Raw genomic sequence first — 17469 nt, forward strand, 5'->3', positions numbered from 1 at the left:
GCAGTAGGACCCTATAATACCACCCTCCAAACATCCACTGAAAAATGGATGAGCATCAAGGGCCACAATCATGGTGTAGAGTTCTCTCAATTTTCTAGCGTCGTTTAAGTGGCAAGACCCCTTATTTAACATCCATCTCCAGTAATCCCACCTCATTGAGGATTCTAACAGGGCTCATACACACCATAGCAGAGATGCCAACCAAACAAAACCAAAATGAGTATTGGGAAATATGAAAATGTGTATTTTCAGGGGAAAATGTGTATTCTCCACGACCAACCGACCAACTAGTAAAATGTTCAGGTTGTCCAGCAATATTTCCTGAAAAAAATTTACGAGCTCACCAGCTCGAAAAAGGGAGCACACACGCATACAATATACATGTATCCAGTCAACAACATGTCAGTGTTCAGTGTTGTACTGGGGTCTTGTTTGACTTAAATATTTCAGTCTGTTATAATATTTTCCTCTCATTATTATATAAAAAATTAATCCTGTTTTGAGCATTCGGAAGAGCCTAGAACAAGAATTTCGACTATCAAGAACCAGTCTGGGTGTCATGATTCATATTATGAACTGACAGACTCAAATTATTGCTCAAACTCAGAGAAAAGCAATAACTTGAATGGCTCAAGTAGACCCATGCACTGTGAGAGTTGTAACAACTGTGGGAGGGCAAGATGCAGTGACACTGAAAATCTGCCCGTCTTGAACCGAAAGCTACAACAAACACTGTAGGCATAATTTACTATCACCCATCCAATGACACGCGAACATTTTTTTTCAATTACATGTACACACACTTGCAAAGTATGAAGGGTCCAGATTCCGCACACGGCCTGCACCAACGCGCGCTTTGCAGAGAACTCTAATCAAAATTCTGAAATTTGCCTCCAAGTTTTTCCCCTCTGGTGTTGCCTTCACACCTCCTCCTCCCCCCCCCCTCCTCGAGTGTATAAACAAAAAACAATAATCCCTTCCCGTAGACCTATACTTGGCAACGCCGTTACTCCCACCAAACACGGTCTTTGCTCACACGATGCCGCATTTATTTGAGATGCAAATGCGCGCAGGTTCATTGACCGGTCACGATGGCGAGCCCGACAATCTAAAAATCGGACGACGCTTGTATTTTCTTTTTCTTTTTTTCCTACAGTACAAGTAACAGCACAGAGACGAACTCAAGAAATTTTATTTGCACGGCAACACAGCGTTTACACTGCACAGCCTGCATGTCACAAATAAGTTGCGTTATCAGTCTACCGCTGGCAAACTTCTCGGTGGTAACGAAAGCGAAAGTAGATCTTGATTTTCCCGATCAAGCCTCGGTGTCTTACGCCTGCCGCCATAGCCGCCAGTTCGTGTGAAAGTAAAACGTACTCTCGGAGGAGGAAAAGCTAAATGAATATTATCACAATCGTGACCGGCAAAAATGAACTTACTGACCTTATCGGACTTGGTTTTCAAATACTCCAGTTCCGCGATACTGATACTATTTTGACAAAACAGGGGACTTGAGATAATTAGGTTTACTCGCCCAAACTGGATCTCATATTTTTCGCATTCCAGGATGCGTATTTTTTCCTGAAAAGTCGTATTCGCGTATTTTCGGAAAAAAATCGTACTAAAATACGTAAAATCGTACTGGTTGGCATCTCTGCCATAGCCCAGCATAAAATCAACTGAGCATAACGACACGACTAAGAAATACACTACAATTTCAACAACCAATATGTGAAATAGTACGTCTGTAAAATAGACTTGACAAATACATTAAGATTCCTTACCTGAACCAAGTCCTTTCGTCCAATTTTCATGGCCACTGCAGCATTGTGATCACAAGTGCCAGGAATATCCTGCAAATCTAGCCTGGAGTGGGAATGAAATAAAGGAGGAACAAAAACTCACAATGACAAATACAGAAACAGTTATAGACCTGCATGTGAGCCTCAACCAGATTGTCTGAAAATTTTGCGCACCCCCCCCCCCCCCCCCCCAAAAGCCTTTGTGGGTGTCATAAAGAAGAACATCCAAGTAACGAGCGACCACCCCAACAAACACAATAAAGAAGAGACCTAGATCTAACCCTAACCCTACCCCCAAAAAGAACCTGCAACGGGCCTCATGTAGAAAGGCCAAATCAAGTCCTAAATTTTTAAAAAAATTAAATTTAAAAAACCACACTCCAAAACAAACAAGGAGCATATAGATCTAGATCTAGATCTAGATTCTAGATCTATATATGGCTTACATCTACATTGCTATAGGGTTTGATACAATAACACAATAGAATTGGAATATAAAATGAATCCTTCATATAGATCTATATCTAGATCTAGAAATCTAGTAATCTAAATAAATCTAGATCTAGATCTTGTATAACAAGCGAATAGGAATAGGCCTTGAACTAGAAATCCGCATCCGATTCCGAACAGAGGGACTCAGCTGAGTCTAGATCTTTACTAAATAAATAAACAATTCACGCACCTGATGAAATGCTTATTTTTACCAATATAAAGATTACAGCACAACCTATGATAGGGTTTGACACAATAGAATTGGAATATGAATCCTCCATTGAGGTCTATAATGATCTATATAAATCTAGATCTAAATCTAGATCTAGATTCTATTAGAACAAGAGAGTCGGACTTGAATGAATCCACACGATCTGAACAATTGAATTAGTCAACAAACGAAATTCAAAATGGCTGCTCGAGCACGAAACTGAAAGTAGATAATTTAAGTTGTCGTCCTTTTTCGTATTCGCATTTCTACTTAGGTTCCGACAATTATGTCGGAAACGCCGACGTCGGCAGTCGGCGGTGCGCGCGTCGGCGGTCGGCACGAAAACGAAAGTGCCGACGAAGCCGACGGGAGAAAAAGGGGGACGCTGGCAATCGGCCAAGCCTCGCACTATGCACATTGACTGATAGTGATACAGGCGGGCCTAGCGATAGCATCGGCCGGTTCGCGGGTCGGATTTCAGACGATTGTCAGCAAACATGCAGGTCTACAGTTACCTCAGACAAACAACATAATTTACAGACATCCCCAGTCTTCTTGACTCTGTGGACATGAACACACTCTACCTCAGCATGCAATGGTAAAAAATCTAGCAGTCATCAGGGACTTCCCAGTTTCCGACTGCAAATTTTTAGGTCCGCTCTTAATGGTACCATTGTGATAGGTTTATTTCAAATTTGAAAGAAACACGGAAACACAGCTCAGAACAATTCTAATTGGAACATAATAAAAGACAGTCAGCACAAACAAACTTGAGACTTAAGCATAGGTCTTTGCCACAAGATTTTGGAACAGTCACATACACACTTTAATCTTACTTGTAGTTTTCTGCCAGATACTTGGACAGCGGGTTGATGCTTGAGATGTCATATATGTTGATGGCACCAACTTTCTGCAGTTTCTTGCTTTGTCTCTCCGCATCCTTTTCCTTGTGTGGGCGAGGTTCCCCCGCGTCCCGTGACCGCCCCTGAGATTTGTGGTGGTGGTGCAAGTGGCTCTGTCGATTTTTACTCTTGGCATGCTGTGGATCCATCATAAGTGTTGAACATTGAATTTTTTAGGGTTCCCTTATCCTCAGCATAATCTCATCAGAGCAGTACAACATGAATACAAATAATCTTCACTAAATGGGACCGTATCGACTTAAACAAGTACAGTTAAACTTTTTCTTACAACCCTCTGTCCAAGGCAATCGTCTGTACAAATGATCACTTCCCACTTCCCTCTTTGCATTTTTCTATAATATAATGACACTGTCCAAGAGGACCACACATCTAAAAATGACCATTTTTCTCCTCAACAAGTTTCACTGTATAAACATACCGCAATAACAAAAGTGTGGGTCATTTCTCAAGAACTGTAATGAAAAGAACATAAGCAATTTTCATACAACAGCCCCTCTGCACATCAACAATAGAGACTTAGTATTAGAAAAACAAGCTGGTTTTTTTTAAGACCAGTGACACTTTCCCTAGACAACACTGCCATGTACCTTTTCTGTGAAGAAATCGCTGATGCTAGCAGCTGGCACAGTGGGTGGAGGGCTCCCATACAACATGGAGAGGGAAAAACTTGGCTGAGACCTTATCCACTGAGACTGGGTGCAGGTCACCAGGTCAGACAGGGCTCTAGGACAAGGAGGACCACAGAATGACATACTCACTACAGCAATTAAGCAATGAAACACAGACAGCCACACAAATAAATAAGAACTTAAAAAAAAAAGACATTGAATTTCAAGACATTAGTAGGTGTTTTTGCACTGCCTTCCTTATTTAAAAATAGCAACCTTTTCATGCTTTCAAGTCAAGTGAGCGGGCTCTCGTGGTCTAGAGGTTAGGTGTTGGGTACTCGTGCAATAGGTCCCAGGTATGAAACCTGACAGTGACCGAAAATTTTCGTTAAAGATCCTTTCGTGGTCCAAAATCGATAAGAGTAGGCTCTGGCCACCACCCGAGCAATATTCATAATTCCTACCTTACTGGAAATGTGAAACGTGCCCGTGCTCTCATATGACCTTATGCAGTTGTGCGCCTCATAAAACACTTAGCCAAACAAAAAAAAAGACCAAGTCATGTGATCATATACTTTACGTTAAAACTCACCAGTCCTTTATGAGTTTAAATACATGACGATATGAACAGTGCTTCCATCAGCTGAAGCTGAAAAGTAAGGAAAATTCTGAAGGGGGTCTCCCAGCAGGGAGCAGGGACAGCGCCCCGGTGAAGGTTCAGGGGGCAAAGCCCCCTGAAAAAATTCAAATTTAGTGCTTTTAGAGGGTTGAAAATGGCATTTGGGAGCCTGTTTGAAGAGATTGCCTGCAAACCATAACATTTATTTTTTCACCAACATTTTGTCTCGTTTGATTTCTTCACCAAGATCTGCATAATATATTTCCATTGATGGCAACGTTTGAAAGCAGGTTCCTCTTCCATTGCTACTATAATTCAATTAATTTGTCATCGCACCATTGATAGAAAGCAAACCAGGGAATAATGAATAGAGAATCTAGATATGTACCTTCACAATACAGTTACCCCACGTATACCCTAATATTCCTTAAGTTTCAAGCCTGAATGTCGCATGTCACAACCTCGGAACACCACTTCGAATTACTCTTGACTTTAGTAGTCTTAGGTTGATTTTAGCATAAATTTCTTTCATCGTGGCCCTTATGGCATTCCCGTGCCGTAAAATCTTAGCATTGCTCATTTCTCTAGATCTAGACAAATTTGTAAAAAAGTTTCTTTCTGACAGTAATTTTCTGTCTAAAATCACAAGTAGATTTCCAGTCGCGGCAACAATCCGAAGATAATCTAAGACGGAATGAATGAATGAATGATAGAAAGGAGGAAATTGGCAAAAAAAGTTTGCCAGATTTTGATCAATCCACGGGTAAAAATGTACTGCCGACAAGCCCGCAATGAATGCAAAAGGCATGGCGGAATAATTGCCGATGGCAGGAAATGCGCAATCTGGCAGGTTTCTATAACATTAACTTATTGCAGAGAGAATTACCGTAAAAATCCATAACTTATACAAGTACTAGACGATACGAAGGCGAGTACGGATCTTTTGCTACGGAATTTCGGTAGTCCTATGCTGTAGCAGATTTTTGCGGAGGGAGTTGATAATGATGGAGGAACAAGTACGTAACTGGCAGAAAGTATGGATTTCCGTAAAAATATGGAAGAGTGGAAGCACAGTATGAAGCAAGGAAAAAAACAAAACAGACGCAAATACCAAAGGAAACAAAGTAGCAGCACATACCAACAGTAGTCACCCAAGCCATACGTCGGTGGCCTAGTGGTTATGCTCTCGGACTCGCAACCGTAAGGTCGTGGGTTCGAATCCCGTCAGGGACCCGACGTTGTGTCCTTGGGAAAGGCACTTTACACGAATTTTCCTCACTTAACCCAGGTGGGAATGGGTACCCGGCTATAGACAGCGAAAGATCTTGTCAGTATGTTAGTGTTTGAGCGCTTAATCAGCTGCTTGCACTGTATGCTTCCCGGGAAGCTGAGAATGTTTCGGAGTGTTCTATGGTCTGCTGGGGTAATAATATAGTGTAAAGCGCATAGAGCCTGCTGTTGAGCGGGGATTTGCGCTATACAAATGCTATCTATTATTATTATTATTATTATTATTCTAGCATGCTCAAATATACAAGATATTTGCAACAAGCAAAAAAATCTTTAATGTATGTTTTACACCCCCCAATGATGACAATTTAGATAATTAAAGAGGTCAACTCATCCTGTCAAGGCCAATTCTGGCGAGAGGCACACAGAGTCCCAGTAGAAAGATGGAGATACTAAATAAAAATACTCCCCGTACGGGAATCAAACTATGGTCGTGGGTGGTCGGCGGGTGCTCTGGTGTGGTTAGCTCTTTCTTTCCTATCGAACATCTATAATCCTTATCTCCTCTTCTTTTTTATGTTTGTTACTCTCTTGTAACACCTCTAATCTTCTGACGCTCATATGACCTTATGCAGTTGTGAGTGCTGTAAAAACTCTACTAAAACTAAACTAAAACTATGGTCTTCTGCATGTCACAGCAAAGCATCCAAATGCTATACCAAAGACACCGCTCATGTGTAACTCATTGTGCTTCTCTTTCCAATACCTTAACATGAAAGAAAGACACAATAGAGTCCCAAGTATAATCTAATTTTTTAAAAGGCAGGCACATCAAATATACATACCTCGGAGTGACTTCCATGTCTTCATGGACCTTCTTCAGAAAAGCAGGCACAGAAAACACAACAAGGCGATCTGAAGCAAGGAAAATACAGAAAAGTATGTAGCTATAAACATAACACAGTGCCAAGAGAATAGAAAACCAGAGCTTACTGATATGTCAATACTGGACTTTTTTTACAGGCAGGTCCAAAATACTTCAAAATGTATGTTGAAACGAACTACACTAAGCTTAGACAGAACAATCATGGACATGACATTACATGAATTGTCCTAGCAAAATACCTTTCATTGGCTTTAATGTCAGAATAAAATGCTTGTAATTGTAGAAGAACCAGAGATAAAATAACAAATATTAAATCAAGAAACTAAAGCAGCACCTTTAATTTTTTTTTTAATGACAATATATGAGGTGTGCTGACAAAATGAGTTACTTCTCGGATTTCAGCCTTATGGAAATTGATTCATCAACTTGGTAGGTGAAGTTTGTACAGTTTGTGAGCATGTAATAGTAACAGACTCAGTAAACTTGAACAAAATGGCATCAATTGAAAATGTATAAATCTGACCCCAGTGTCGATTTTCAGCCGATATCTCCATTCTTGGATCGTTAGAAGTAACTCATTTTGTCAGCACATCTCACATATAGAAATGTTATAAAACAGGAAATATTAATGTCCACAGCCCTTCCCTTTCAATCAAGTTGTTACACCTCAAAAACAAGTGCGGGGATTAGCAAGGCCCGAGAAAGATTCCGGGAACATCTTCCCGTGAAAATGAGTTCAGTATTCTTTCCAACACACTTAGATTATTGCGAAGGCTTAGCACTTGTCCCACAGCTTGGGGGGAAAAAAGGGAAGGACAGAAAGGAGAGACATACACCAAAGTAAATACAGTCTAACGACCACCTGTCCAAAACAATCATCTGTACAAACGACCTCTTACAACCTTGTGTTTTCTGTATATTATACATAGCTGCCACTCATAAATTTTTAAATAGGAGGAAATTCACGCGAAGGCGTACGCGCGCTCTCCGAAACCAGTGAGATCCAGAGGCAATATATACTGGAAAATCTAGCCTACGGTTTTGGAAGGGAAAACTGTCATATTGTTAACCATAGGCAACTGAATTAAAATGTATTTGAAAAAAAAAACCCCAAAAAACCCATAAAGGCAGTAATTTGACTAACATTAACAAGCATTCGAGTCAATTTGACACAGTTTGGACTTGGTGACTAAAAATCCAGTGTTTTTTGCCAGCTGGTGTCTTATAAAAAGATTTCTTTCACTTTAAACATGTACATAGACGTAGAGCAGTATCGGATCAAGGACGCAGGCACTCATGTACAATTGCGGTCCCGTTTGCACTTAGTGCCCCTGTAGTGTGTTTCTTATTTAGAGATCTCAACTGAATTAAAATCATAGCCTAGGCTATCTAATCTAGATCTAGTTATATCTAAATATGTGTAGAACTAAATTATATCTAGAGATAGATTTTCTCGATCTAGATCAAGATTCACTTCCACAGCAGCCACAATAGCCGTCATGTAAACAAACGGGACCGCAATTGTACAGGAGTGCCGCGGGCTGCGATTTCTTTCGCAAAAAACAGCTAGTTCAATTTTCTAATGAACTTTTCAAGTCGCACACCGGCTGCTTCTTTCTCATTCCAGCTCCTTTTATTTTTGCATTCTGAATCAATTTCTCTCGAATTTCCGCCAATTTCAATGACAACTCGGCGCGTTAACGTCCTGATGCCCGATCGACACTGTAGTGTGTTGCTCCACAACAATAAACAATGTGAAACTAGCGCTGGGCCTAGAAGAACGGAAGTAGAAAGCTACAGGCGGACATGCGCAAGCCGCGTTTTCGTCTCTCTCCCGGTTCGGTGTTTTCCGCGGGGGAAAAAAAGTATGAAATTTGCGACCAAGAGCGGTCCAGCGGAGGAAGGAGGAAAGTTGCGGGAAAAGCTAGATGAAGCGGAGTTTCCGCTATTTAGCGGGAAAGTGGCAGCTATGATTATAATGACATCGTCTAAGATGTGCACCCGTCTAAGGCAACAACTTTTCTCCTCAACAACAGGTAGCCGTCTTGGCCCATTTCGAATGTATCACACATTCAAGGTTGCACTTATAATCTACACCCCCCCCCCCCCACCCCAGCAACCACCCCATAGAAAGAGAAACTCCACTGTGGAAGTAAAAGGGTAAAGAAATGGCTTCCACTTAATTCATACTAAATACACATACAACAGAACAGGTGAACAAAACTGTTCCACATCCACAAAGGACAATTTGTGATACCATTTGAACAAAAGCGAGCGCCTGAAGTGCGAGGGAAGGGTACACTGGAGTCTTGGAAGCTTCCTGTAGGGTACATGGGTGCTGCACTGCTTGGTGAGATGGGGCTGGATGGAGATTTCACCTTTTCCACATGATACTTGTTCTCAAGCATTGTTTTACGATCTTCTCGCTGTGGGAAAGCATTTTGAAGAAAAAGTAAGCCCATGTAGCAACAAAAACCAACAGTTATAAACTCATAAACTGTGGGAAAGTTAAACACAGTTTCAGCATTTCATCATTTTAGCCAGTCGTTTTCAAATCTCTAAATTCAAGCCCACAATTCTCAATTCAAGTCTCAACAATGAACCAAGCTAATAGTCAACAATACAAACTCAAAAGGTATTATAGATTTCTCAAATTGACAAATATTCACACAGAGATAAATGATGAAAAAAGGAGCAACAATGAAAGTATGCGTCCATCGTTTAATAGAATACGAACAAAAGCAGTACCTTATCTTTGACAGTACACACAAATATTGAGCAATTAGAAACGGGCAGCTTTAGAAGTATATGAAAGATCTAAAAGGCTAGAAAATTACCACTCAAATAGAATTCTTGTTGACAGGTGGAAACCTAATCAAAGACTAAAAAATACAAAATCTGTACTTGACACTGTCCTCAATCTCCAAGAAAAACATCACCTCCTTGAAAGACGAGAAGCTCTAGAAAAAGTCCCATCAACTCTCCCACCACATCTCACCATAGCAAAGCCAGAAATTAGGAAAACACTTTTAGACAAGAGCAATAAAAACACACATCCTGTGGCACTAAAATATTCTGCACTTGAAACAACTGATTCCTACCCACCAACATGGATCCACTCATAAACTGATGGATCTGCCTTTAAGGCAACAATCAAATCTGGATATGGGTCAGTGATCAACTTGCCCAATGGAATAAAAAAGGAAGTCTTTAATTCCAGCGGGTTCTTCTTCTCTAACTTCATTGCCGAACATCACCAACATAGCAAACTACATCAACTACTTGTTTGACACTAACCCACTTGCTACCACAGACATTTTTTATCTTTACAGCCTCTCAACACTAGAGGCACTTGAGAGTGGGACTGATGCGAACAAAGATATACCGCACTTGATTTGGAGTCTACATAATTTGATAAGTAGGCACCACATCAGAGTGGTCCTACAATGGATTCCTGCTCACACTGGGACACCGGGAAATGAAAGAGCTGATGCTCTAGCAAAGAAAGGAGCAAGCCTCCCTCAGCCTGATATTCCTATTGATTACACCACCTGCTGCCAAATGATCAAGTCAAACCTCAAAGAAGACTGGATGAACCCATGGGCCACAGGTATGACAGGAAGGATGATTTATGGCCACATGAATAAACCATAGGTCAAAGATCCAAATCAATGAGTTGAGGAAAGGACACCAATTCATAATCTTCGAACTTAGAACACAACATGTGCCCCTCAATCAAAATCTCAACCGTATTGGGGTAAAGCAGTCTGCTGCTTGCCCACTATGTGTCTACCTCTCAGAGACAACGGAACATCATCTGTTCTTCGGTAGAAAACTAACCGATTTGAGGGGATGTTTTCTTCCAAAGCCACCCCACACATCTAACTGCCTCTACTTCTCAAGACAACAGTTAGAACAGACATGCAGCTATTACAGAATTGCATCATGCAGAAGAGTTAACGCTCAGATGCTACTCGATCGCTAACAACAACAACATCTTTGACAGTACATCAACATATGAAGATACTTCCAGGATCCCAAAAAAGAAAAATTGAATCATATAATTCAAGCTCCCCCGCAACATTCCAACTGTGAGCATACAATAATTTTTTTTTAAACACACCCAACATTCTTTTAAAGAAAACTATCTTAATAATGGACAAGACAACAAGAAAAGTCCATTTCCAAAAGTTAATTAAACTTTTAAAAGAAGGATCATTGTTGTCTTCGAACATATTGCAAAAAATCTTTTTTTTTTCAAAATGTCTATATTTATTGGAAACCATTTAAAACTGCTTTTTCTCAAAAAGAACATCTGTACTCAAGAATAAAGTCTGTGCTATGATAAGATTCCATGATATTTTAACCAAGCCATAAAAAAAAATCTGCTAATAGTTGAAAACATTTGGGACGTAATACTTTTATTCATAATGTGAACTTTGTCACAGATATAGGTTAGACACTGAAAGGCAATGTCAGGTGTACTTTACTGACTGCATTTTGTTTAGATGAGCCGCACCCTTAGGTATGACACTACAACTTACCTGAGAAAATGATACTTCAAAACCTCAGTCCAAATTAAACAAAAACAAAATTTATTCACTAAAAAGCAATTTCCCTTTTAAAAGGACGGCCAATACAAAAAGACTCTTTCTGACATTCTTGCCTTCACAACACCAATTCAAGATGACTTTTTTTAAATATACATACGAAATACATTTTATTGTGCAATAAAAGAATAGTTCACTTAATAAATGAGCCTTAGAGTATTACAACTGAAACATGTATGAGAGGCATCGTGGTGAAACCGAGCACTCGCCAAAATAATAGCATTTTTCTTCCCATTTGGCAATTTTTATCAAATTGTTATCTTATGGTTCTACACCTTTTATGTCCACTTAAAAACACATTGCTGTGTGAGTTTACTGAAACACTTTGATTCAAGGCACAAAATATGTAACTTTACTGTTTTCAAGGACTCTTCAGCTTTAGGAGTTACCACACTTGAAGGCGCATTTTATCACTTATTTTGCCTCTGAAACGAGGTGAACCCCACCTCCTTCAATCCAAAATACCTCGACTTCTTTTGAAGATAGAAGGGTAATTTTTTTCATCGAAAGCAAGACAAATGACTTCCGCCCGATTCTACCACGTCATGACACATGACAATTTTTTATAAGGGGTTCAAGATCATGAAATTTCATCAAAGCATGTTAGTGTAGGACGGACAAGTAGTTGAAATCAGACATCTCCATATATCACTCACAGACTGTCCATCTTGAGGAGAAGAGTATGGTCTCGACTTCTCCATGATTGGCAGGATCTGCCGGAGACTCGTCTCCACACAGTTCATAAGCTGGTTCACAAGTTTCGTGGATACATCACCAAATGTCTGTAAGAAAAAGGAGATGTGTAAGCCTCCTGAGCAATGGCGAAACAGAATTGTCTTTCTATGACTTTAGATTTGAGCTACAGCTCACATGATTGATGATACAAAAGAAAACCATCAACCTCTTGATTCTGCCAAAGAAGCAATACATTTTTAAGTGAAGAAGGACGACTAATACTAATACAAATGTAAAAAAACAGAAATTTTTCAATGATTAACTAGGAAATTGAACCTCAGCATAATGCTACCAAAAGCACATCAGCACATGTTTGTGAATGTATAAACAGGAGCATAACCCTCAAAGAAAAACCAAGTAGATGCCAATACAGTAGTCTCCGCCTAAGATCCCACCGTTTACGATCCCGGTTCGCTTAAGATCCTGCAGTTTTAAGAAAACAGAATTTTTACTAAACAAAAGTCACCTCTACGAACCCGCTTTGATTCACTCTGAAGGTCTACATTTGGCTAAGATCCCGTATTTCTGATAATAATTTATGAATAAAAACCCGGGCGGGAAAAGTTTAGATCAATGAACTGTCCGTCGCGTCAAAGATCAGCCACTGTCGAGAATGCGATCACATAAGCCTAGTAAAACTCGAATGAAACGGTACAATGTTTGCCCCAGACGGGATCACACCGAAGTGTGAACTGACCGATGCGTTTGTTTTCCCCAAACGTTGCACCTGCATCTGAGCTCTCCACCTAAACTTCCATCAACTCTCCAGGCGGGATCACATGGTGCAGTGAACTCTTCCCTGACCATTGCAGCAGTTTTCTGTGAACCTTAACATGGGTCACCATAGACTCTTCCCTGGGTTCGTCGGCTAAGATCCCGGTTCGCCTAAGATCCCGCAATTTCCTTGCTCCGAGCACTGGGATCTTAGGCGGAGACTACCGTATAGAAAAAAAAAAATTATGCCTACCCTGGCATAAAGTCACACTCTATTAAAATTTAAGCTTCTGTGTCCCAACACTCATCCCAAACCACTTTCACAACACAGGAAATCTTTGTCTCATTCTCTCTGCGCAGCTTGTGAGAATCACACTGCCCTTTAATTTTTTCAGTCCAAGAACTGCAAAAATAGTGGCAATGAGAGAAGCCATGAAGACATTCATACATGTATTTAGTAGAGGTTTTATGGCGCTCGCAACTGCATAAGGTCATATGAGCATTCATCATACATGTATTTAAGACATACAGGGAGACAAGTACAGATAAACAAATGATGACTTTCACACTCTTTACCATATGAAACAGCAAGGAAAAATGTCTCCTTTTGAAAGTCATATAAAAATTCTCTTCCTTTTTCATTCACACACATGTGGATAACTTTAGAACGACAGATGTACGCCATTGGCCGATATTTATAGTAACAGCTATCTTGTTTGACGTCATTGAGGGATTCCCACTTTGAAGTCGTTCACTGTGGCAACACGACCGCAACGCACTATTGCAGTATTTTCAAATCCTGTAGCTTACAGTGATGTGGTGGCGGAGTGGTTAGTGCGCTTGCCTCCAAAGCAGAAAGTCCAGGTTCGAGCCTCTGTTCGGCCACGGATTTTTTTTTGGCTCAAAGATGTCAAACAAGATAGCTTTTACTATAAATATCAGCCAATGGTGTACATCTGTCTTTCTAAAGTTATCCGCATGTTTCACACACGTTCCTATAAGAGAAATTGAAACTTATCATCCACAAACCTTCACAACCCTGGCTTGTGTTTCTTTATCTAAATTGGACTGTATAATTGTCAAGGCAGGGCATATTTTCATTGGGTAGTTGGCAGGAAAGAACAGCTCTATGTCCATGAAGCTGACAGATCGCTCAAGTTTGAAAGAACATTTCCTCTTGGCGAAATCCACCTGAATACAGAGATGAGGAAACCTTAAGCGAGGTACATTATTTATACCTGATGGTAATCGTTATAACCAACAAAAACAACAAAAAAAAACAACAGAAAAAAAATTTCTACCCTGTATATACAAAGACAAAAGGATACAACATTTAAATGAAATACAATACGAGCATTACCAATTTCTGTTAAATATACTTAGTCCAATAAAACAAGGTCCAGATGCACTCTAGATGCAATTGTTCTAGACTTAATGCTTGTAACCTTTACAGCACCCTGTGAGGAAAATACTTGCAACTGGGCCTGGGGATACAAGAACCCGTGAGGAATATATGTGCGACTTGAGCTGTAAGTATTAAAAACTTGCAAGACAAAGATTTGTGCATTTTTTCTTAATCAACCATTTGATACAATAAAGTATACTTTTAGCAACGATGTATCATTCATCTTTTTCCACAAAATTCACATAAATTCTTAAACTTAACATACACATAAATTTTCTTGTTTTATACATTACCTGACATTACCCAGTGCTTCCACGAGCTGAAGCTGGAAAGTAAGGAAAATTTTGCCGGGGGTCTGGGGGCCGCAGGGTCCAGGGACCCAGCAGGGTCCAGGGACCCAGCAGGGTCCACGGACCCAGCAGGGTCCACGGACAGCGTCCCGTTGGGGGTTCAGGGGGCGAACCCCCTGAAGAAATTGAAATTTAGTGCTTTTAGAGGGTTAAAAATGGCATTTGGGAGCCTGTTTGAAGAGATTGCCTACAGCCCATAACATTAATTTTTTCACCAACATTTTGTCTTGTTTGATTTCTTCACCAATATATCTTTCCATTGCTGGGAATGTTTAAAAGCAGGTTCCCCTTTCATTGTAACTATAATTCAATTAATTTATCGTTGCACCATTGCTAGCAGGCCAACCTGGGAATAGTGAAAAGATACGTACTTTCACAATACAGTTGCCCAGCATATACCCTAATTTTTCCTAAATTTTCACGTCTGAATGTCGCCCATCACAATCTCAGAACACCAATTCAAATAATCCTTGATTTTACTTACGGCTGGATCGGGCTGATCGCTCAACTCAATCATTTGAAACTGAAAACAAACACGTTTGTTTTTTAGGCGACCGAGTCGGGCGATCAGCCCGATCGCATCCATAGTGGGCACCCCGTATCAGCATATTGTATTTCTTTCATCGCGGCCCGTATCGCATTCACATGCCGTAGAATCTTCACATTGATAATTTCTCTAGATCTAGACAAATTCACAAAAGAGTTTCTTTCTGACAGTAATTTTCTCAGATCACAACTCAATTTACTTGATCAAAGCGCAGATTTTCAGGTCGCGGCAACAATCCGAAGATAGACAGAAGGAATGAGTGAATGATAGAAAAGAGGAAATTGGCACAAAAAGTCCGCCAGATTTTGATCCATCAGCAGGTAAAAATGTACTGCGGACCAACCCGCAATGAATGCACAGGGCACAGGAGAATAATGGCCGACTCAGGGAAATGAACAATCTGGCAGGTTTCTATAACTTCAACTTGTTGTCGAGAGAATTACCATAAATATCCGTAACTTATACAAGACGATATGAAGGCGAGTACGGAATTTCGGTAGTCTTGCGCTGTCGCAGTTTTTTTACCGAGGGAGTTGATGATGATAGAACAAGTACGGAACTGGCAGAAAGTACGGATTTCCGTAAAAATACGGAAGAGAGGAAGCACTGATTACCAGGGCTGTCAGCTCCACTTTATTAATTCAGTACTTATTGATTTCACACATCGAACACCATTCATCCAAAGAGCCAAAATTATAAAGTAGAGAAAATATTCGTTGATAGTCATAAATCCCCTCAGCAGTGAAGCCCACAATGTCCTTAAAAAAGACATTTAAATTATTTCATTGTAATTACTCAAGTCTCTAAAGGCAGCACATCCAGTAATCCAGTATTTCTAATTCTAGGTAGATTGCAAGCTTAATATTTTACCTCACAGGTTCACCACATTTTTTTGGGGGGCCATATACCCACTGACATTTTACATCCTCTCCCCCCCCCCCCCCCCCCCCCCCCATTCCACTTCTGTGGAGTGATTCAAATTTTAGTATTCTTTTCAGCTACATAAAAATTCAAACAAACAGCTATCTTTCTTCAAAGTGAAACCCTAATACATTGTCATGTGATGCAGAATAAAACAGAAGAGTGGAAGTGAGACAAAGCTAACCCGTTTTAAGTGAACTCCTGGAAACCCCCCTGACAAGTTCTCTATCTCCCGCTCCAGGGGCACGAACACAGTAGAACTCGAGCCCGTCATGGCAGAACTGTTGCTGGACACACTGTCTGCCGGCCGCAGCAAGTTGCTGCTGCTGGAGGTGACCGGCTTGTTGTCCCGGTCTATCTGGGTGCTCATGGAGTCCATGGCCCGCGCCGTGGCAGACATGGGCAGGAGGTCGTCGTCCTGCACCTCGTCCATCACCTCCCCGACCTCGTGGCCACACAACTGGGGAGACACAACAGTCAGCTGCCGTAAGAACAGGCATTTGTCTGAGGTAAAGAGAAGCACACTGACATGCATTAGACTGAGGTAAAGAGAAGCACATTCACATATGCAGTCAAACCTGTGTAAGACGGCCACCCATTGTCATGGAGAAAAGTGGCCGTACAAGACAGGTGGCCGTCTTAGGCAGGACTGATCAAGATAAGGAAAACAAACCATTCCCATCTGAGGTCCCAATCGAAAGTAGCCGCATTGTTGTTTTTGTTGTTTTTGGTTTGTATTTTGTTTGTAATTTTTATTTTGTTGCTGATTGTGCACAAGGGTGACAATAAAACCAAATGTATCAGACAAGGAAGACCGAGTGCCATGTTAAAACAAACACATGGGTCGCCACCTCTCGGAGAACGAGAGACGCTTCTGTCACAAGTTCATATTGACGTTCTTTGTTACTTTGTTACAGACTGGGTAAACAGTGACCACTCATCTCCCTTATGATTTGTGTATGAGTTCTGGACTGGACTTATGGGTTATGAGGGATCACATGTTTACCTCACCAGCAGCTGAAAATTGGTAGCTGTTGGTCAACAGTGGGAGGGGCCTACGCAAAAAGATCAGTTGGAGGGACTACCTAACAACGACAGGCGATTGAATTATGACGGCTCGCCCACAACGCCAGGGACCAATGCACAATTTATGACAAAACGTAGTGGAGTCACTAAGGTGGCCGTCTAAGACAGGTTTTATTGCTTCGTGTGATAGGGGTTGTGTGTTAAATTACGGTGGCCGCAACCGCGTTGGACAGGTGCCCGTTTTACATAGTTAAATTATATAGAAAAAACGCAAGGGGGGAAATGGAAAGTGGCCGTTTGTACAGGTGGCCGTCTTATAGAGGTGACCGTCAGGGCAGGTTTGACTGTATTTGTCTACGGTAAAGAAAAGCACATTGACATATATTT

The 17469-nt window shown here is 40.8% G+C and overlaps 1 protein-coding gene across 1 annotated transcript in view; it reads right to left on the bottom strand.

Annotated features, from left to right (window-relative positions):
• The window catches only part of LOC101857324 (GATOR complex protein WDR59), a gene marked incomplete at its 5' end in the record, with an annotated part of 70412 nt that overhangs the window by 25746 nt on the left and 27197 nt on the right, over positions 1 to 17469 (bottom strand). Inside the window, 8 exon segments of the mRNA XM_005095616.3 lie at positions 1788 to 1869; positions 3345 to 3547; positions 4019 to 4154; positions 6734 to 6803; positions 9032 to 9200; positions 12041 to 12166; positions 13863 to 14024; positions 16241 to 16516. Coding sequence (XP_005095673.2) covers positions 1788 to 1869; positions 3345 to 3547; positions 4019 to 4154; positions 6734 to 6803; positions 9032 to 9200; positions 12041 to 12166; positions 13863 to 14024; positions 16241 to 16516 — 1224 coding nt within the window.

Source organism: Aplysia californica, unplaced genomic scaffold, assembly GCF_000002075.1.
Source record: "Aplysia californica isolate F4 #8 unplaced genomic scaffold, AplCal3.0 scaffold00108, whole genome shotgun sequence".
NCBI lineage: Eukaryota > Metazoa > Mollusca > Gastropoda > Aplysiida > Aplysiidae > Aplysia > Aplysia californica.